The 23,379-nt window shown below is 36.3% G+C and overlaps 1 protein-coding gene across 6 annotated transcripts in view; it reads left to right on the top strand.

Moving 5' to 3' along the window:
- The window catches only part of pdlim5b (PDZ and LIM domain 5b), a 90,285-nt gene that overhangs the window by 58,254 nt on the left and 8,652 nt on the right, over window positions 1-23,379 (top strand). Inside the window, exons 5-11 of one of the 6 annotated variants that reach the window (XM_087269003.1) lie at window positions 10,954-10,970; window positions 12,852-12,872; window positions 12,970-12,984; window positions 13,142-13,308; window positions 13,514-13,544; window positions 20,955-21,103; window positions 22,451-22,655. In XM_087269003.1, the coding sequence (XP_087125129.1) occupies window positions 10,954-10,970; window positions 12,852-12,872; window positions 12,970-12,984; window positions 13,142-13,308; window positions 13,514-13,544; window positions 20,955-21,103; window positions 22,451-22,655 (605 nt within the window). 6 annotated transcript variants of the gene reach the window in all.

Raw genomic sequence — 23,379 nt, 5'->3', positions numbered from 1 at the left:
AACACTTTTATCCAAAAGAAATGTTTTATATAAAAAATGTATTGTATTTATTTAATTTATAGTTTTACTAAACTACATTTTTAAATTAAATTACTTTTTATTTTAATTGTTTTTTTTAAAAACTAAATTGTTATTCATGTTTTAAAAAATATATATTTTTAAAATGTTATTATTTAATTCTATTAGTTAATTTTATTTTACTTTTATTAACTTCTTTTTTCTTTTTTACTTTTTTTCCATTTATTTATTTCTCTTTAGCCAAACACTTTTATTAAAAAAAAAAACTTTCAGTATTTGTAAGTCATCAAAATACATTGATAAAGAAGATAATTTGGACCAATGAGAATTCTCTGTGGGCGGGGCTTCCAGTTGTGAGTGGCAGAGTATAAACAAGGCAGCTTATAGGCAAGCAATCACACGTAGCAGCTGCTGATCTTCAAAGCTCTGAATCGGGCCTGGTTAGGACACACATGCAGTGTATTTGTGTTTGTGTGTGTGTGTGTGTGTTTGTGTGTGTGTGTGTGTGTGGAGTGTGTTTAAAAAGCATGATCTGCTGATCTGTGGGTTACTCTGGTTCCCTCATTACAGTCAGTTCTCAAACAAAAATAAAAATGTAGGACTGAATTTGAAGCGATTTTAATTGTAAAGTTTGCACTGTTATTAAAGGTTTAGTTCAGTGTTTCTCAACCACGTTCCTGGAGGACCACCAACACTGCATGTTTTGGATGTCTCCCTTGTCAGTCACTCCCATTACAGGTATTTCAGTGTCTGCTAATGAGCTGATGATCTAAATCAGACGTGTTTGGTTGAGGAGACGTGGAAATGTGTAGAGCTGGTGGTCCTCCAGGAACGTGGTTGAGAAACACTGGTATAGTTCACCCAAAAATGAGGGTTTTGGGTGAACTATCCCTCTTAAATCAACAGTTCAGATTATTAATGACATTTTTCTAGTGCTTGAAAGTGTTGTAGGGATGTTATCAGTGTGTTTGTGATGTGTAGTGAGGGCCGGTGACTCCTGCATGTGTGTGTGCTGTGTCGTGAGCATGTGTTTTGCATGTGTTTCATCAGGAGGAGCCGCTGGAGATCATAAAGCCGGTTCCTATCAGCCAAACCCCTGCGTCCGCCAGCAGCCCTGTCGGTCTGACCCCTGCCTATAATAAGACGGCTCGTCCCTTCGGCGGGGCCACAAACACTGTCCGATCTGTCAGTCCATCCCCCGCTGCACCCAAAGCCTCCATCCCATCAGCCTCTTCTGCTTTCACTCCTGCTGCTCCCTCCCAGCAGCCGCCGCAGCCTCCATTCCCTCTTGCTGGCTCCGCCCAGCGCTCACAGCCCTCCCCTAATTCCATATCTAGCCCTGCCTCTAACTCCGCCCCCAAACCATCATCCGGCCGCTCCCCATTCGCCAACTCCTCCTCCGCATCATCTTCCGGCTCCTCCTCCCCTGCAAGAGTGACAGCTCCGGCTCCACCCCCAGCCTCAGCCACGCCTCATTCGTCTGTTTATAACACGCCCATAAACCTGTACTCCAATCAGAACGCATGTGAGGTTGCTATGGGCCAGAGGCGTGGCCTAATGGAGAGCAAAGGGGAACAGCAAAACGGGTAGGTGGAGCTTCACAACTGACCAATCAGCATCTACTTCTTGATCTTCATTCTTCTGCTGTCCCTTTTTCTTGTTTCTTGCTGTCGCCAGAGGACTCGCTCTGATCTGTTAGGAATCTGTTAGGCTTTGATAGCAGTATTTAAGATGAATAGTGTTTGTGCTGCTCAATTTTTGTGAATGATAGATGGGCCGGCTGGGCCAGTTGGCATTTCTGTGTGGAGTTTGCATGTTCCATAGCTGCTTTGGAACCCGCTGCCACTAGGGGGCCCTCACAACCCACTAGTGGTGCAAGCCGTTTCCTTGCTGAAATTATTTTTATTTGCATTTTACAAATGATCTTTATTGACAGTGCTTTAGTACTTAAATATTTATACATTCTCACTGAAAAAAGCATAATATTATTGAAGCTGAAATTGTTTTCGTGTGAAGTTCATGTGATCATCAGGAAGCTCACAGCATCTCATTTGTTTTGTGCAGACAGACAGATGTAAACATGCTCATGTGAACAGTGCTTTATGGATCATTACATGACTTTCTTCCATTTGAATTATTTTCTGTGGTCAGTGTAAACATGTCATGCATTCTGTGCATAAACTTCAAGCTGTAAATAACCCAGAACATTCCCTTTAAACTTGTGTTTGGTTTAGAAAAGCATTTGATGTTGCCGAAGATTAAAACACATTCTCAGGGAAATATTTTTATAACGTAGAGACACAAATAATAATAATATTAGTATAAGTAGTAGTAGAATATTAATATAAAAATATTATTATTATTATTATTATTATTATTATTATTATTATTATTATTATTATTATTAAATCCAATATAATAATAATAATAATAATAATAATAATAATTAATATTATTATTATTATTATTATTAAATGAGACTGAATAATAATAACAGTAATAGTAGTATTAATATTATTAATTTTATATTAATATGTTGTTATTATTATTTTTATTATTATTACATATATTATTACAATAATGGTAATAATAATATATTAATATAATAAGATTTTTATTAATACTATAATTAATGTTATTATTCAGTCTCATTTATTATTATAAATATTATTATAATTATTAATATAATTTATTATTTCATATGTTTTTGTTATTATTAATAATAATAATAATAATAACAATAATAATAATGATAATAATAATAATAATAATAATAGTAATGGTGATATTAATAATAATATTATATTAATATAATAAGATTATTATTAATACTTTAATTAGTGTTATTATTCACTTTAATTAGTGTTATTATCTGATTATAATAATTATTATTATTACATATATAAAAATAATAATAATAATAATAACAATAAATGAGGCTGAATATTAACAGTAATTATAGTATTAATAATAATCTTATTATATTAATATAATATTATTATTAATATCACCATTATTATTATTATTATTATTATTATTATTTTAAATAAACCGTTTTTTCTGAGTAAATTATTACAGATCACATCAATGTTGTGTATTAGTTCATTAGCAGGATAAAGTACATCCAGCCAGTTGATTTCACAAAATAAAGTCAACAGCTCCTAATGAACCTGCTGGGCTTTATTTTGTGAAAACAACCATTATATTACAGTACATTATCCCTTAAAAAATAAATAAAAATAACCAATACTATCATTGTTTATTTGAAATATTGAACTTTACATTTAGCATTTTTCAGCATTTGAGCTTTTAAAAAATGCAGTTTTACTTTGTTTTGAAGCACAACAGTCATGTGTCCTTGGTTTATGTGTTCTTGTTTTGACTGTGGGGTTTTTATTGACTGTAGTTTTGTCCGTGTAGTGAACAGCAGACTCATAAAGCAGTAATGAGTGTTGAATCTTCAGTCTGAGTCCTGCTGTGGCTGCTCTAATGTGGTTTGTCTGATCCCAGTAAACATGTAAAGTGTGTGAGGCTGGATAAACAGACAGCAGAGGCCTGTACCATAAGGCCAGAATAGCTAACCAGCTAATTTTTGGTTTAGTTTTTAGCTAATTATGGGTTTTAGGTGCCATGAAGGTACTGTAGCTCTGCTTTAGTTACTCTTTTTGCTATGGTACAGTATTTTACACTGCACGGCTAACCTACTTTGGGGTAGATTATGTTCAGGTTATCTTCAGGTTATGTTGTGGGTATTTTCAGGTTATTATGTTCAAGTTCAAGTGAACTTGATTATGTTCTGATTATATTTAGCTTGTGTTGTGGTCATGTACTGATTATCTTCTTATTATGTTCTGGTTATCTTCTCATTATATTCAGGTTATGTTCTGGGTAAGTTCAGGCTATGTATGGTTATGTCCTGGTTATCTTCAGGTTATGTTTTGGTTATCTTGTTATTGTGCTCTGTTTACCTTCAGGTTAGGTTTTGTTTATGTATTGTTTATCTTCTGATTATGTTCAGGTTATGTTCTGGTTGTTATCAGCTTATGTTCTGGTTATGTACTGATTAACTTTTGATTGTGTTTAAGTTACCTTCAGCTTATGCTCTGGTTATGTTTAGGTTATCTTCTAATTATGTTCATTTTATGTTCTGGTTGTGTTCTGGTTATGTTGTGATTATCTTCTGATTATGTTCACGTTATGTACAGGTGATCTTCAGGTTATGTTTAGGTTATGTTCTGGTTATGTACTGATTATCTTTTGGTTGTGTTTAGGTTATCTTCAGCTTTTGCTCTGGTTATGTTAAGGTTGTGTTCTGATTGTCTTCTGTTTATGTACAGGTTATCTTCAGGTTATGTTCTGGTTATGGACTGATTATCTTCTGTTTATGTACAGGTTATCTTCAGGTTATGTTCTGGTTATGGACTGATTATCTTTTGGTTATGTTTAGGTTATCTTCTAATTATGTTCATTTTATGTTCTGGTTGTGTTCTGGTTATGTTGTGATTATCTTTTGGTTGTGTTTAGGTTATCTTCAGCTTATGCTCTGGTTATGTTAAGGTTGTGTTCTGATTGTCTTGTAATTATGTTCACGTCATGTTCTGGTTGTGTTCAGGTTATGTTCTGATTATCTTCTGATTATGTACAGGTTATCTTCAGGTTATGTTCTATGGACTGATTATCTTTTGATTTTGTTTAGGTTATCTTCAGCTTGTGCTCTGTTTATGTTAAGGTTATGTTCACGTTATCTTCAGGTTATGTTCTGGTTATGTTCAGGTTATGTTCTTATTATCTTTAGGTTATGTTCTGATTATGTTCTGATTATCTTCAGGTTTTGTTCTGGTTATCTTCAGGTTATTTTCTGGTTATCTTCAGGTTATGTTCTGGTTATGTTCAGGTTATGTTCTGGTTATCTTCAGGTTATGTTCTGATTATCTTCAGGTTATTTTCTAGTTATCTTCAGGTTATGTTCTGGTTATCTTCAGGTTATGCTCTGATTATCTTAAGGTTATTTTCTGGTTATCTTCAGGTTATGTTCTGATTATGTTCTGGTTATGTTCTGGTTGTCTTCAGCTTATGTTCTGGTTATATACTGATTATCTTTTGATTGTGTTCAAATTATCTTCGGCTTATGGTGAAGGGGGGTAATAATTCAGGAGGGCTCATAATTCTGATTTCAACTGTATATGTTTACCTGAGGGCCTTTGTGGGCAGGAACAGGACAAAACCTGAATACTGCTGGCAGGAGTAGGAGAAAATAAGATGTATTTTTGCGGGAGTGGGACTGAATCTTGCAGTAGCAGGATTAAAAAAAATCCATCTTCACCCCAGATCTCAGATTCACATTTATTCTGTGTTTTAAAGGCGTGTAGCAGAGCTATGTAGCTGATAATGAACCTGCAGAATTAATGTCAGATCAGTGTTTAAATGTGAACTAGTGCCGTCTGTGCTTGTTTTGGACTGTTTTCCGTGATGTCTGATCATGAGCTTCCTGACTGCAGTGATAGAGAAGTCAACAGGAAGCACAGCTCGACCTCAGCGCTGAGAACATCTCAGGAACGCTGATGGATAATCCCCTTTCTCCTGAGCCTCTTAAAGGCGTCCTTCACCCAAATATTAACTAATTTATTCAGGCTCGCATACTGCCAGAGTTCACTTTGTTTCTGCTGTGGGAGTCAAAAGGAGATGTTTAGCTGCATGTTGGTGCTGCTCTTCTGGCGTGTTTTATAGTGTCACTTTGTTTTTTAAAGTTGATTGAGTCTCCATGCTGGAAACACACAAGCGTTTGTTCCAGTCAGATCTCTTTTTGAAGTGCTCATGATGGTCTAAATGTGATGTGTTATTCAGTCACCTGTGTTTGCCATGTTGGAGAGTTCACTAATGTTTTCTGCTTGTCCTGCTGTTCTGGGATCAGTGATCAGTTTTTGTGTGCAGATACACACGTGTTTCCTGATCCGTCAGAAATAACACTCATTTGTCACTCTGTTCAAAATATTAGCTGAAAACCCCCCGTGACTTCAACCTAATATTTCAGTATTACATTAAAACATATTTATGTTCACAGTGGAAAAACTATGACATGCAGCTAAACAAATAAAACTAGTGCTGTCTATCGATAAAAAAAAAAAAAATTAACTAATTAATCGCACCTTTTAAAAAAAATTTATTGCATTTAAAATACTGAAACTTGTAATTTTGGCTATATAAATGTAAAATTAATGTAAACGCAAGACAAAAATATTAAAATTCAAAATATAATTGTTTAATAGATTTTTTGTTCAACTTGTAACACAGATTTCTTCATGTAAACAACATACATTAAACCATCAAGATCCTGGCTTGACAGCCATATTTATTACAGAAATTAAAACACAGGCATGTTAATGACATTTAAATTTTAAAGAAATCAATGCCAATAAAGAAAACACTGATTTCCATGTTGGATTCTAAGTGGAGTGCAAATAAAATGCTAAAATACAGGAATTGCAGATATGGAAAATGAAAAATTATAATAATAAACTATAGAATACAAACGGTTGCACTCATTGTAAAGTTTTATTGCTGTGAGTTGAGAACATTAATTATAGAGTAGAAACAATTTTGCTTAATCCTCCTTTACATTCATCCATTGCTAAGACTAGGAGTATCCCGCAAGTGCACAGAGACTCCCAAATGCCCACAAATGTATGATAATTTCTTGCAAACTGGTCGTTAAATACATTGCAAATCCCTCTCGCCCCTACTCAGATACGTCGCTCACTCCACCCCTGACACCCCTCAACAGGCCTGACACAGATACAACGCGATGCAGACGTTTTGGCCCCAACGGCCTTCCATACTGGAGCGACTCCCCTCAGATTCAACACGCATGATCACTTCAATGTCTTCAAACAGTGCTTGCTTGGTCTTATCCACATTTATTGCATGTTGAACACACGTCCACCACAACAGGAAGTAAAAAAAAACCCTGCAACTGCGTTAATTGCGTTAATTTTTTTTAACGTGTTAATTATTTAAAATTAATTGCATGCGTTAACGCACTAATTTTGACAGCGCTAAATAAAACATAAACATTTTAGTTCGATGGGTGAACCTAGGATCCAAGAGGAACAATGCAGTTTTCATCCTGGCTGTGGTACACTGGACCAGCTCTATACCCTCACCAGGGTGCTCAAGGGTTCATGGGAGCATACCCAACCAGTCCACATGTGTTTTGTGGACTTGAAAAAGGCATTCCACCGTCTACCTTGTAGCGTTCTGTAGGAGGTGCTCTGGGAATATGGGGTCAGAGGCGCTCTGTTAAGGGCTGTCTGGTCCCCGTAGGAACAGAGCAGGAGTTTGGTTTGCATTGCCTGCAATAAGTCAGATTTGTTTCCACACTCCAGTCGGGCTGCCCTCTGTCACCAGTTCTGTTCATCATTATTATGGACACATTTCTATGCGCAGCTTTGGGCTGTTCTGTTGGCTTCATCGGACATGGACCTTCAGCATGCACTAGGATGGTTTGCTCCTAAGTGTTAAACAACTGGGATGGGAAGCAGCTTTTCCAAGTCCAAGCCCATGGTTCTCCACCAGAAGAAGGTGGTTTGCCATCTCCAGGTTGGAGGAAGTGCTTACCCCAAGTGGAGGAGTTCAAGTATGTTGGGGTTTTGTTCCTGAGTGAGGGAAGGATGGAGCGTGAGATTGGTCCAGTCAGTAATGCAGTCAATGAACTGCTCAGTCATGGTGAAGAAGGAGCTGAGCCGAAAGGCAAAGCTCTCGATTTACTGGTCTCTCACCTATAGTCATGAGCTTTGGGTCACGACCAAAAGGACCAGATCTCAGGTACCAGAACTGTTTTTTACATTTAAGTTTGGTGACTTGCCCTAAAATGACGCCAATATTAGAAAATAATAATCATTTTCTTATTGTGTACATCATGAAGGCTGTACACAAGGGTAAAAGTTGTCCTTTGAGTCAATTTTGACCCACTAGTTCTAAAACTATTTTTACACCTCAAATACTACTCAAATACTACTTCGTATGTTTTGTCCTTGAGGTCTTTGATGGTTTGCATCGTTTGTACACAGATCTTAGATCCTATGAATGGCACTGCACAATCGCTAGAGGCCTCAGGATGAGTATTCCCAGGTGGAAATAGAGAACAAAGAAAACAACGGACATTATCAGGAAGGCTGTTCCAGAGATTAGGAGCCATATATAAGAGGGCTCGACCTCCTTCAGTGGACTTTGCTACTCTATGTACTACCCGAAGCCCTGAGTTTTTAGATCTTAAAGAGCAAGTTGGATTGTAGCAAGACAGGAGGTTGGTTAGATAAACAGGAACTAGATTATTTAAAGCTTTATAGGTAGAAATAGATTTGAGAATGAAAAAAAATTAAATTGACCAGCTTTATTGTAGAGGTTTAGTGAAGATGGATCACTTTGATTTCTGTTAACTTGTAAGATGATAGGAGGCTGTACGTTGTTTGTTTAATTTGCCATTCTTGTGATTGAGTTGTTTGTAAGTGTTTGTTTTGGATTGGCTGTGCTCTCCTGCTCTTCATTTGCTCTGTATATCCATCCGCTGGGTCAGTCAGGAGTGTGTGTGTGTGTGTGTGTGTGTGTGTGTGCGCTAAATCTCCAGCTGTGTTTACTGACTCCATCATTAGTGTGTGCAGAGCAGCAGCTGGAGAGAGTTTACACTCACATTACAGCCATTAACTTCTGTCTTGAATTTCAATTTGATTTTATTGAATGGGGAAACCCCTTGAGGTGAACCATCACGTTTTCGAGGGGCTCCCCAATGAGACATACAGTACATAAATCAAAACCGAGTATGGGAGAGCCGGACGAAAGTACCATCTTTAATAAAAACCCAATTCTAAAAGACAATGTTTTAGACAGAGATATATTTTTGTTAACTCATAAGGGGGTTCTATCAATATTGGCTGGTATTTTGAGCAAATGTAGAACAACTTTAAAATAATTGAACTTTAGACGAAAGTTTACATGGTTACTTTTGACACCTTAGGCAGGAATGAAAGAAACACACGGGTGGGTCAACAGTAGTTGCTAGCTTTACTGGCTTAATCTTGTTTATTGTAATTGACTATGACATTGTTAAGGGCAACACAGTGGTGCAGTGGGCAGCGATGTCGCCTCGCAGCAAGAAGGTCGCTGGTTCGAGTCCAGGGTGGTACAGTTGGCGTTTCTGTGTGGAGTTTGTATGTTCTCTCTTGTTGTCCAATCCACGCCGTCTGTTTTTTTCACTCTGCAAAGCAAAGCATATTGTCATTCTGGTTGAGAATGATCTACTTCTAGACAAAATGTTGCCACAAAAATGATGACAAATGAGAGTTTTGCTTCTCCTCAGCTCTGTTTTTGCTTTTCCGGATGTTTCTCCTCTGCTTTGAACTTCTACAGCCCGTCATCAATGAACAACACTTTGAAGAGGCCATTGCTTTATTGTGTACTGGCATTTAGTAGTGATTGTACTGAGTCACCTAATAAGTCAGGGCATGGATTTTTGTGTGTATGCATGCGTGTTTGCACACGTGTGTTTTGTGTATGCACGTGAGTTTGTGCATGTGGTGTCACTGCAAAAAAATGCTTTTCTTACTAAGAGTTTTTGTCTTGTTTTTTAGTACAAATTTCTCACAATTCTTAACCCAAAAAGCATTTTCTAGATGTGCAAACAATATTATCTTTTTTTTTTTTTTTTTTTAGAAATAATGAGTCAAAATGAAGTGGGTTTTTCCTTAAAACAAGCTAAATGCTGTTGCAAAACAGTGTATTTCATTCATTCAGTCCTGAAGGCTCTCAAAGTATGTGTCTGCCACTGAAATGCGACCTCTGGTGGACAGTAGCAGACTCCTAAATGAGACCGATTCAGAGTAGAGATCTGCGCGGGACTAAATTTTGAATCCCACTTCTGCCCGCACCCGCCAGGTTTTAGCCCAAACCCGACCGCTCCCGCTTATATTAAGAATTTGTTGTCCCACTGCCCGACCCGCCCCGTTTTCTGCCCGCCGCGCCCGATCCTGCTAAAGAGCGGGGAAGAACAAAACCGAAAATCCCCCAGCTATACAGTCCTGTCTGTATAAACAAACACACTCTCTCTCTCTCTCTCTCTCTCTCTCTCTCTCTCTCTCTCTCTCTCTCTCTCTCTCTCTCTCTCTCTCTCTCTCTCTCTCTCTCTCTCTCTCTCTCTCTCTCTCTCTCTCTCTCTCTCTCTCTCTCTCTCTCTCTCTCTCTCTCTCTCTCTCATACGCGCGCGTGCGCACTAACACACACACAAGCACCAGGCAGACACACAGGCGTTTGCTGTTATATCAACTCAAAGGGTTGTAATACCATGTATCAAGTACCAATGTAATACCAAAAGGTTTTATATAAAGGTTTATAAATACTGAGTTGTGCCAGCTCCGGGCCGCAGCGCACATTACTCTCGGGCCAATTCCGGCGCGGATGCGGATTTCAGGTGTTTTTAGAACAAAAACTCCTTTTAATATGGAAAATATTGCTTCTATCATGTGCCTTTGCTTAGAACATGGTTTAATTCAGCCTTTAGACTCGGTGGCACACTCCTGTTGGTCCTCAATTTGGCAGCCTGCGCTTGCAATACCTAGTTCAGCCAATGGGTGTCATTTCCCAATGGTGGAAGTAAAACGAACGTATTTCAACGTGAAAACAAGATTATTTGACTTGTTTTAAGGGAAAACTCACTTCATTTTGACTCATTATTTCTAAAAAGAAAAGACAATATTGTTTTGCTTGTGAAGAAAATGCTTCATGATTTAAGATTTTTTAGGTTTTTGGACTATAAACGAAACAAAAACTCAAAGTTTTGCGGCTTTTTTGCAGTGTTGGTGGTGATTGAGTTTTCTGTTCAGATATTCAGCTGTTTCTCTCTCTCTTTCTCTCCGTATCTCTCTCTCTCTGTCTCTCTCTCTACAGGAGGAGCCAATGACAAAGTTAGTGTACTGATAATGTAGAGTTCGCTGACTGTATTTCTGTGCTGTTTTCCATTGTGTCATAGAGTGATGTTCCGCATGTGCTGCTGTCAGTCTTCATGAGTGTGTGTGTGTGTGTGTGTGTGTGTGTGTGTGTGTGTGTGTGTGTGTGTGTGTGTGTGTGTGTGTGTGTGTGTGTGTGTGTGTGTGTGTGTGTGTGTTCTCAGTCATGCCAGTGATTCTGCTGTCCGTGTATTAATAGCACAGTGTCATTTACCTGCACGAGTATTGTTTGAGATGAGATTGTCAGAGCAGTTTTTGTCTGGGAGAGCAGAGCAAGTCCACTAAACAAACACACAGACTAATGGAGACATCTAGAGGCGCTTGCTGGTCATTACAAGGGCAAGACAGAATCTGTGCACATTTTTTGCTATTTCTGTGCAGAATTTTGTAAAACTAAAATCTGCAGATTAACGCAGAATGATTTTGGGAGTGTTGTAACTAAAGACTTAATTTATTAAATGAAAATCTAGAACTTTTTACTATGCACATCTGATTAGATCCGCTTAATTGGTAAACAGAGCAAGTCTCTCATAATAAATCTACTTAAATACAGACAATATTACTTTATAAATTAACTTCAAATATTTATATGATTTATTTACGATACAGAGTAAATATAAGTTTACACACATTTACACAAGTAAATTGATTTAGTTGTTTTTATTTGTTTAGTTAGCAGGCACATTACACGTCAATAAAACATTTCTCTATATGTGCTACACTATCATCTGTAGTCCCTGGGCTGAATGTTAAAAGTTACCCTAAAGAAAATGCTGACATTTTTTTGATTGCTATTTTTTGCTAATATAATAATAATAATAATAATAATAATAATAATAATAATAATAGTAATAAAAATGATAATAATAATAAAAATGATAATAATAATATTAAAATGATGATGATAATAATAATAAAAATGATAATAATAATAATAATAATAATAATAATAATAATTATATTGCTAATAATAACAATAATGATAATAATAATAATAATAAAAAAATAATAATAATGATAATAACAATACAAATAAAAAATAATAATAATAATAAAAACAATAATAATAATAATAAAAACAATAATAATAATAATAATAATAATAATAATAATAATATTAACAATAATAACAACAACAGCAATAATAATAATAAACAATAATAATAATAATAATAATAATAATAATAATAATAATAAAAACAATAATAATAATAATAAAATGATAATAATAATAAAAATGATAATAATAATAATAATAATGATATTGCTAATAATAATAATAATAATGATAATAACAATAACAATAAAAAATAAATAATAATAATAATAATAATAAAAACAACAACAATAATAATAATAAAAACAACAATAATAATCATAATAATAACAATAATAATATTAATAATAATAATAACAACAACAACAACTATAATAATAAACAATAATAACAATGATAATAATAATAATAATAATAAAAACAATAATAATAATAATTATTATTATTATTATAATAAAAACAACAACAACAGCAACAACAATAATAATAATAATAATAATAATAATAACAATAAAAACAATAATAATAATAGTAGTAATGATAGCATCTAGAGGATGTTTGCTAAATGAAATGATTAAACCTTGCTCTCTTTTAATAAAATTAACATATTAAAATGAACTTGTTTTATTTATGTTATTTGACAAAGGAAGCATTTTTCATTGTTGACTGTACTCAATTTAACTTCACTTTTGTTTGTGTTAACAGTAATAATAATAATATTAATAATTAAATATCAATAAAAATTGCAAATAGTAATATTGTATTGATTTGTCTTTTCCTAGTGGGCCTCAGAGTATCCTTAAGTAAGTAGAAAAGCTCTTAGTATGACACACAGGCTGCTCTCGACTCGATTCTGACTTATTCTGGTTTCTGTCTTTTCTCTTGATTTCTCTGCTCTAGAAAAACTCCTCCCAGGTAAACAGATGAGTGTGTGTCGGTGTGGTTCATATCCAGTTATTACAGTCAATGATTGATAGTAACATTTTGTGTGTGTGTGTGTGTGTGTGTGTGTGTGTGTGTGTGTGTGTGTGTGTGTGTGTGTGTGTGTGTGTGTGTGTGTGTGTTTGATCAGAACGGCCCGTAAGCCTGTGCTGGAGACGGAGGTGAACCATGTTTCTCCACTCAGCGACGCCAGTAAGAAGCGTCTGATTGAGGACACAGAAGACTGGCATCCACGAACCGGCACCACTCAGTCCCGCTCCTTCAGGATCCTGGCACAGATCACCGGCACAGAGAACGGTACAACCAACACACAGCTTAACACAACCACATCACTGACATGACATGATGTGAATGGTACTTTTACTTTAGTATGGTTAGTAGCTTTGTTTTTTTTCAGCATGTAAAAATGTGTAAATGTAGCAGTGCCTTAAATCTGTCCTCTGTTTAATTTGAATCGTATTAAAAGCTTTTAAGCTGCTTGTGTGTGTTTTCTGTGCTTTAGATCAAGCTCAGGAGAGCCGGCCTGGAAAGAAGTAAGTCCATACTCCTGTTCTTCATATAGAAATATCACAAATATTAAAGCTTGAAGCACATCTCCATGCTTTATTCTGCTTCAGCATATTCTGCATTTCTGATTCATGTCCCATACCTAAACTGACTTTAAACTACTGGCTTTAAAACATGAGATTTAAGCACATCAAAATATTGATGCACATTTCTTTCTAGAAAATGACAATTGGTCATAAAAAAAGTTGTGTTAGTTAGTTAATTTGTTTAGTTAGTTAGTTTGTTTGTTTGTTAATTAATCAGTTTGTTTTGTTTGTTTGTTTGTTTATTAGTTTGTTAATTTATTTATTTTGTTAGTTAGTTAGTTAGTTAGTTAGTTTTGTTTTGCTTGTTTGTTTGTTTGTTTTTATATTTTTGTTTGTTTGTTTATTAGTTTGTTAATTTCTTTAGTTAGTTAGTTTGTTTGTTTGTTTGTTTGTTTGTTTTGTTAGTTAGTTTGTTTGTTGTTAAATAAATAAATTTGTTTTGTTCAGTTGTTAAATATTTTGTTTGTTTGTTAGTTGATTAATTGATTTGTTTTATTAGGTAGCTAACTAATTAATTTGTTTTGTTTGTTTGTTTATTATTTTGTATTTTTTAGTTAGTTTGTAAGTTTGTTTGTTGTATTTTTAATTAATTGATTTGTTTTGTTAGTTAGTTAGTTAGTTAGTTAGTTAGTTAGTTAGTTAGTTAGTTAGTTAGTTAGTTAGTTTGTTTGTTTGTTTGTTTGTTTGTTAATAAACTTGTTTTGTTTGTTTGTTAATTACTTTTTGTTTGTTTGTTTGTTTGATTGCTTTTTTAGTTTGTTGGTTTGTTGTTTGTTAATAAATCTGTTTGTTTGTTTGCTATTTTTTTGTTAGTTAGTTAGTTTGTTTGTTTATTTATTATTTAATTTGTTTTGTTAGTTTGTTAGTTTATATAGGTTGTTAATATATCATACAATTTTGACATTTATTTTACACTCCTACCGTATTTTTAGAAGATAAATTCCAGCAACCACAGCTGGTGGTTTTGTTTTGTTTTTTACTCTACAATTTACTGTATTTATTTATTTTTTTACAATGTGCAGGTTTCTTACTGATTCCCTCATTCCGCTCTCTGAACGCTGGGTTAACGTGTGTGTGTGTGTGTGTTTTCTCTCTGTGGTGTGTGTGGCATCCGTCAGGGTGAATAAAGTGGACCCAGAGGTTTTGCGGCCTCAGTACAACAAGCTGAGAGACTGGCATCATGGGGTCTCTGCCCGCGTGCTCAATGTCTGAAGCCCAGAACATCTCTTTGCTGTCCTCTGTTTCTCTTTCATGCATGATTATCTTCCTCTCTGTGTTTCTGCTGAGTCTACAGCTGTGTTTCCATCCAAAGATGCCAATTAGATTCATGCGCAAAACTGGCATAAAACATCAAAGACATACAAACAAAACCATCACTTCCTGATTCACATGCACAGATATTGATCAGAGAAGTGGAGTGTAGTGCATCCACTGCTCCACTGTGGTGTTTGTTCTCAGAAGAGTTGCGCTTCAGAAGACAAAGATGAAACGTAATGAACGCGGTGGCTTTTGGAGGTGTGAGACGGGAGCACAGACAGATGATCAAGACAGTTCTGGAGGGAATATTAATAATAGAAGATTAATACTGAAGCACTGTGATGACGGACTGATGGAGGCCTTTTACAATCAGCACAACAACATCTCACATCTGCAACAGTGAAACACGGAGAGCTGCAGACCAACATTACTGACGCAAACACCCTCACACACACACTTATAGCTGATCAGCACTGTTACAAACTACATCACACTGATGAAGCGCAGAGTTTATTCACTAAATCTGTTTCTATCACAGTTTATGCAATGATCTGTTAGCAAATAAAACGTTTATCCTACTCCGTTGTGCGCATATGTGCATTTCCTAAATTTCCATTAAGCATTTTTTAATGCAATGCTCAAAAATGTGCATAAAAATAGGTGGATGGAAACACAGCTGATCTTTGATACTGTTCCTGCTGTGATGCTGCTGTGTTTCTCTCTTCATGTTCAATAAAGCTTCTCTGTCGTCTCTCTGCTTCTGCTGTGGGTCTTTAGGCTTCTGTGCTCTTCTTCTTTCTGGTTTCAGACTATTTAAATGATACACACACACACACACACACACACATGATGATTTAGTGTTTGGTTTAGTAGTTTAAGTTTTTTAGTGATTAATTCCACTCAAATTTCAGCTCTCGCTTACAGTCAGAAATGAATACTTAAAGGGATAGTTCACTCATTAATTGTAATTTTGTCAATGTTTACCCTCTCTTCACAAGTAAATAATAAATAAATGTATAAAATATATATATTTCTAAAATAATAAAAAATAAAATAAATGAAACATAAAATAAATAAATATTAAATGTTTTTAATAATAAAAAATAAAATAAAAGTAAATATAAAATGAATAAATAAAAGTAAATTTATATATATATATATATATATATATATATATATATATATATATATATATATATATATATATATGTTAAAGAAAGAAAGAAAGAAAGAAAGAAAGAAAAAAATAAATGAAAAAGTAAATTAGAAAATTAATTATGTATTAAATAAAATAAAATAAAATAAAAAGGACATTTATCGATATATAATGCTACCAAAAAAAGTTGTGTTTTAAATAAATGTTGTTGTTTTTTTATTTATCAAAGGACCCAGACAGATGAAAATGTTTCACCATTTCCAGTTACAGTTTCTATTAATCAAAGAGTCCTGCTTAGTAAATTGATAACTAAAATAAAACGGCTTACTTAATAGTGAGAACCATGATTAATAAGATAACCATTACTAGTAAAGATAACTATTAATGCTTTTAAACAAGGATTCATGCATGGATAATGCATTCAATTATTATTATTATTTTTTTAAATGATCCTGAAAGATGAACATGTATAACCATATACAGTTACAGTTAATCATAATAAAATAAAATAAATCAATAAATAAAATTAAAGTAGATAATCAATAAGTAAATGTATACAATATAAATATAAAAAGATAATAAAAAATTATATAATAAAGAAATGAAAAAATAAAGGAATGAAGAAATTAGAAATACATAAAATATATTTTTTAATAAATTTTAAAAATTAAATAATTTTTTTATGTAATTGAATAAATAATGACCGACATTTATAATGCTACACAAAATAAATAAATAAAAATTTATAAAAATTCATGTAAATAAATAAATAAATAAATAAATAAATAAATAAAAATTAATATAAATAAATAAATAAATAAATAAATAAATAAATAAATAAATAAATAAATAAATAAATAAATAAATTAAACATATTTGACCTCCACAAAAACTATTACTTTTTTATTCATTAATTTATTTCATTGTTTATGTGCACCATTCCGGATACCAACCTCAGGTTATCTCGTATGTTTTACATGTGAACTCTAGTCTTTCTAGTGTTCTTTAATATAGTTATTTATATATATATATATATATATATATATATATATATATATATATATATATATATATATATATATATATATATATATATATATACATATATATATATATATATATATATATATATATATATATATATATATATATATATATATATATATGTATATATATATATATGTATATTATTTTTCATATATTTCCAATGCAAGTGAAAGAAAAGAAAAATATAGTTGATGCTATACAGTACATATGTTATATAATATTCATTTTATAGATAGGTTAATTACCTAGCTTAATTAGGCAAGTTATTGGACAATGGTGGTATATATTGGCTGTTATATCACATATACAGTATATATATATATATATATATATATATATATATATATATATTCAATATTGACCTTCAAATGGTTTTTAAAAAAAATAAAAACTGCTTTTGTTCCGGCTGAAATAAAACAAATAAGACTTTCTCCAGAAGAAAAAATATTATCGGAAATACTGTAAAAAAATCCTGAATCTTTTCAACATCATTTGGGAAATATCTGAAAAATAAAACAAGTTTCCCAGTAATTCTGTCTTGAGCTGTGTGTCATTATTAGTAAGTTCATCATATTAGAATGACATTTTTGACAGGTTAGAGATTTTTCATGTCAGAACATGAGACACGAGTGACAGACAGATCTGTAAAACAGCCGTCAGACACAGAACCCAGACATTTCAGATACTTCTGCATTTATTGGACCTTAATAATAGATGTGATTTCAGCCTCTGGACAGGAGTCGCTTTCTCCTTTCTCTCATCGGGTTTCTCTGTCCATCAGCGTTTGTCAGATTTGTCCTCAGGATCTGAAGCTGCTGAATGAAATGAAATGAAATGTGTTTGAGTGTTTCAGGAGCAGACGGACCCGAGGGCTGCTTATGTATTAATGTGTCCATTGACTTTAATGCAGTGGAGCTCCTGCAGTTCAGCTGGTGGCCTGTAGAGGACAGCATTACACTGCAGAGACGCATCCTAGTCTTTATTTACTGTTCATTTATTTGTTATTCATTAAGAGATGAAGATGTTCATTTAGTTATTTAGCAGATGCTTTTTGTATAAAAGGGATTTACAATTGACGAGGCATTCATTTTTTTAAATTTCTAATCATAATAGTTTTAATAACTCATCTCTAATAACTGATTTCTGTTCTCTTTGTCATGATGACAGCACATAATATTAGACTAGATATTCTTCAAGACACTTAAAGTGACATGTAAAGGCTTCACTAGGGTAATTAGGGTAAAGTTAGGGTAATTAGGCAAGTCATTGTATAACAGTGGTTTGTTCTGGAGACAATCAACACTAATATTGCTGAAGGGGCGAATAATATTGACCTTAAAATGGGTTTAAAACAATTAAAAACTGCTTTTATTCTAGCCCAAATAAAACAAATAAGACTTTCTCCAGAAGAACAAATATTAGAGGAAATACTGTGAAAATTTCCACATTTTTTCCATACAATACATTAGGAAACACATTCAGAAGAACATAATAAAAATATGAAAATGCCAGTTACATTAACTGCGCACCTACAAAAAATAAAAGGAGTAGTATAGAATATGAAAATAAATAAATAATAACACTTTCATTTAGGTCAAAAAGGTAAACAAACCAATAACTAACACCACTAGCTTAATAACCTACTAATTAGCTGTTCATTAGTAGCTAGTATGGTAGTGGTTGAGTTTAGGTACTGAGTTGGTAAGTTCTAATGAACAGTTCATGTAATAATAGTAGGCAGGTAATAAGCCAAGTAAATCCAAGTCATTAGATATCAACTCTTTATAGCACGTCTTCTGTTGTTACACATATGAAAAGATTTGAGCAACGAGTCAATCTAAAAGTGTAGGGGTAGAAGAATTATTTTTGGTTTATGTATATACTTTATTAGGTACACCTTACTAGCATCGGGTTGGCCCCCTTTTGCCTTCAGCACTGCCTTAATCCTTCATGGCAGAGATTCAACAAAGCACTGGAAATATTCCTCTGAGATTTTGCTCCATCTTGACATGATAGCATCACACAGTTGCTGCAGATTCCACCACATCCCAAAGCTGCTCTATTGGATTGAGCTCTGGTGACTGTGGAGGCCATTTGAGCACAGTGAACTCATCGTCATGTTCACCAGTCTGAGATGATTGAGCTTCATGACATGCTGCGTTATCCTGCTGGAAGTAGCCATCAGAAGATGGAGACACTGTGCTCATAAAGGGATGGACATGGTCAGCAGCAATACTCAGGTAGGCTGTGGCGTTGATGCTCAATTGGTACTAATGGACCCAAAGAAAATCTCCCCCACACCATTACACCACCACCACCAGCCTGACCCGCTGATATAAGGCAGGATGATCCATGCTTTCATGATTTTGAGGCCGAATTCTGACCCGAGCATCTGAATGATGCAGCAGAAATGGAGACTCATCAGAGCAGCAACGTTTCTCCAATCTTCTATTGTCCAGTTTTGGTGAGTCTGTGTGAATTGTAGCCTCAGTTTCCTGTTCTTAGCTGACAGGAGCGGCACCCGGTGTGCTCTTCTGCTGCTGTAGCCCATCCGCCTCAAGGTTGGCCGTGTTGTGTGTTCAGAGATGCTCTTCTGCAGAGCTCGGTTGTAGCGAGTGCTTATTTGAGTTACTGTTGCCTTTCTATCAGCTGGAGCCAGTCTGGCCATTCTCCTCTGGCCTCATCAACAAGGCATTTGCGTCCACAGAACTGCCGCTCTCTGGAGATTTCCTCTTGTTCAGAACATTCTCTGTAAACCCCAGAGATGGTTGTGTGTGAAAATTACAGGGATGGAATACGGGAGTTTACCCGGAGAAGAGCAGCAGTATGGGTTGCGAGCAGGGATGATCGGCTCTTTAATGTTGATTGCAACCCTTCACAGAAAGATAAAAAAATATGGGACAAATCCGGGAAAAACCTTTACGAGCTGATAGCAGGAGAGAATTGTGCAATACAGGAGAATCCTGGGAAAAACGGGTGGGTTGACAGATATCTAATAGTAAAATGTATTAATTCTGCAGGAACACTTTGATTGACATTTTCCCTTTGTACGTGTCATCAGAGGGAGAAGCCCCGCCCACTGGTGATCATCTCTCCCTCATTAGCATAAGACGTTAGTCTTATTTTTGAATCTGCCACTATGCTGACACACAAGCATTTGTAGCTCCGCCCTCTTCTGGAAAGAGCTCATTTGCATTTAAAGTGACAGTCACCAAAACGCCACAATTAGGATCAACGCCTGAACGGGTCAGCTTCAGAGAGTTATAAAACATTATTTGAGTGCTATTTTGAGCTCAAACTTCACACACTCACACACACACACACACACACACACACACACACACACACTTAACATCTTGTAAAAAGGAGCGTAATAGGTCTCCTTTAAATCAGGGCTTCTCAGCAGTGTGTATTTTCTCCTGTTGTTGGCGCCGGTTTTATTCATTAACAAACCATCTGGGAGTGCTGTGCGGCAGCCGTGTGTGTTGGATCAGTCTGTCACATGAACAGCGCTCTGCTCGGGGGAACAAGGACTGTGTGGAGGTTCAGGCTCCAGTGACTCTCAGCAGGACTGAAGGACGGTTTTGTCCTGTTTCTAGTCCAAAGTTTTTAAATCAAGAAGCATTTTCTAGACGAGCCCAAAATATTGTTTTGTGTTCAGTCAACACACACAGCGTCTGTGCTTTTCAGAAATAAAACTGCACAGCTTCCTGTCAGGGTGGGGTTAGGCCAATACAACATACAGTTTGTCCAGTATAGAAACAGTGGAAACCTATGTTGTGTCCCCACTATTCACAAAAACAAACCTCTCTCTCTCTCTCTCTCTCTCTGTGTGTGTGTGTGTGTGTGTGTGTGTGTGTGTGTGTGTGTGTGTGTGTGTGTGTGTGCAGTGAGGCGGTGGAGGATCTTCAGCCCAGCTCTCACTCCTCATCTTCAGTGTTCACCATGAGCAAGAGTCCTGCTGGAGCGACTCGACAGGGAAACGGCATCAGTGCAGCTCCAGCCAAACACTGGCAGACCTCCAGCAGCAGCAGCACAGGTTACACACACACACACACACACACACACACACATACATTCACACATACATATATACATACATACATTGACACACGCACAGACACACACTTACTCTGTTTCACACACACAGACACACACACAGGCACTCACTCAAATACAGACACATGCACACACTAAGATATAATTGTATGCACTTACACACACTCACACAAATCACCCACCCCACCTGCACACACACACACACACACTCACTTAAACAAATACACAGATGCACACATGGAAACACGCGTACACATGGAAACACACACACAAATACACACAGACACATAAACACATGCCAACACACACACACAAATACACACAGACACATAAAACACATGCCAACACACACATGCACTCACACACACACAAATACACACAAACACATAAAACACATGCCAACACACACATGCACTCACACACACACACACACACACACACACACAGACACAGAGAGATAGACAGACTCAACACAACACAAACAGACACGCACATAGATGTGCACAAACAGACAGATGCACATACACACACACACGCACACACACACGCATAAATGTGGTCATTCAGCTGGGTGTGTGTTTGTCTCCTGGTGTGTCCAGCAGATGGCAGTGTATTCCTGCTGCTGTGTTCAGATCAGCTTTTCTTGTGTGTGTGTGTGTGTGTGTGTGTGTGTGTGTGTGTGTGTGGGTGCATGCGTGCGTGTGTGTGAGCGGTGTTTCTCTTTTTTCTCGGTGGTCAGTGAAGGCTGGACAGGTCGAGTTGGAGACTGGGCTGAGCTGAGGGTCTTCAGCTGAAGCTGTGAGATCAGAAACACAGGACACACACACACACACGCGCGCACTTCATGCCCTCTCTCTCCCTCCGGTCCTCCAGCTGTGTGTGAATGAGTCTCTCTGTGTGTGTGTGTCTCCCACCGCTCCTCTTCACCCCCCTGACCCCTTCACAACCCCAATCCCATCCGCTGATGTGTCCAGGTGTGTCCTGCGCTCGTGGGAATGTTGTGTTTTCTCTCTGTCCTCCTCTGAGCGCTTCATTGTGTGTGTGCAGTGCAGTGTGTGTGTCCCGTCTGCAGATGCCCCGCCAGCCCCTCAGCAGATACACTCCTCATGTCTGAACCGTCACGCTACACGATCCAGCACAGTAGCAGAGCTGTGTGTGTGTGTGTGTGTGTGTGTGTGTGTGTGTGTGTGTGTGTGTGTGTGTGTGTGTGTGTGTGTGTGTGTGTGTGTGTGTGTGTGTGTGTGTTCGTGTTTTCATTAGCAGTGTGATGTGCAGGTCAGACGGGCTCAGATTGCACCTCTCTCTCTCTCTCTCTTTCTCTGATCAGGGTTTCCTAGATCAGGTGGTGCAGGTGTGGCCCCGACGGGACCCTCAGCTGGACGGGGGGTCAGCAGCAGTGTTCCCAAGGGCCCTGAGCGGCCCGTGCCTCAGCCGCACCCCAGAGACCAGGACGAGTCTGTGGTGCAGAGAGCTGAACACATGCCGGCCGGGACACGCACACCCATGTGTGCTCACTGCAACACCGTCATCAGGTCAGACGCACACACACACACACACACACTTTCACCATGCTCACACCATAAACATTATACACACTCACATACATACGCAGACCACACACACACACACTCACCTCCATACCATATACACGATACAGACACACTCACGGCACCACACCATACACACACTCACACTATACACACACTCACACTATACACACCCACTTACACCATACATACACTCACCACACACACACCATACACTATAAACACACTCTCACACCATACACACACACACCATCATACACGTACATCATACACACACCATACGCACACACACAATTACACCATACAAACATACTCACACCATACACACAAACACACACACCATCATACACGTACATCATACACACACCATACGCACACACACAATTACACCATACACACATACCTAAACCATACACAGACACCACACACAGACACACACACCATAGTGCACACACAAAGCATACACACACACACTATAAGGCACACACTCACGCCATAGTGCACACGAACACGCAGACACACGCCATACACATACACACACACTCAGATCATGTAGTGCACACTCACACCATACACACATTCCACATACACATACTCGCACCTCACACACACTCATCGCCACACCACACACACATTCATATAACATACACACTGCTGATCTATGACTATTACATGACCTTCAGCAGAGTAACCACAGAAGCATGACTAC

Source organism: Danio rerio, chromosome 10 (genome assembly GCF_052040795.2).
Source record: "Danio rerio strain M-AB ecotype USA chromosome 10, GRCz13ab, whole genome shotgun sequence".
NCBI lineage: Eukaryota > Metazoa > Chordata > Actinopteri > Cypriniformes > Danionidae > Danio > Danio rerio.
This window is presented reverse-complemented; position numbering and strand designations above follow the sequence as displayed.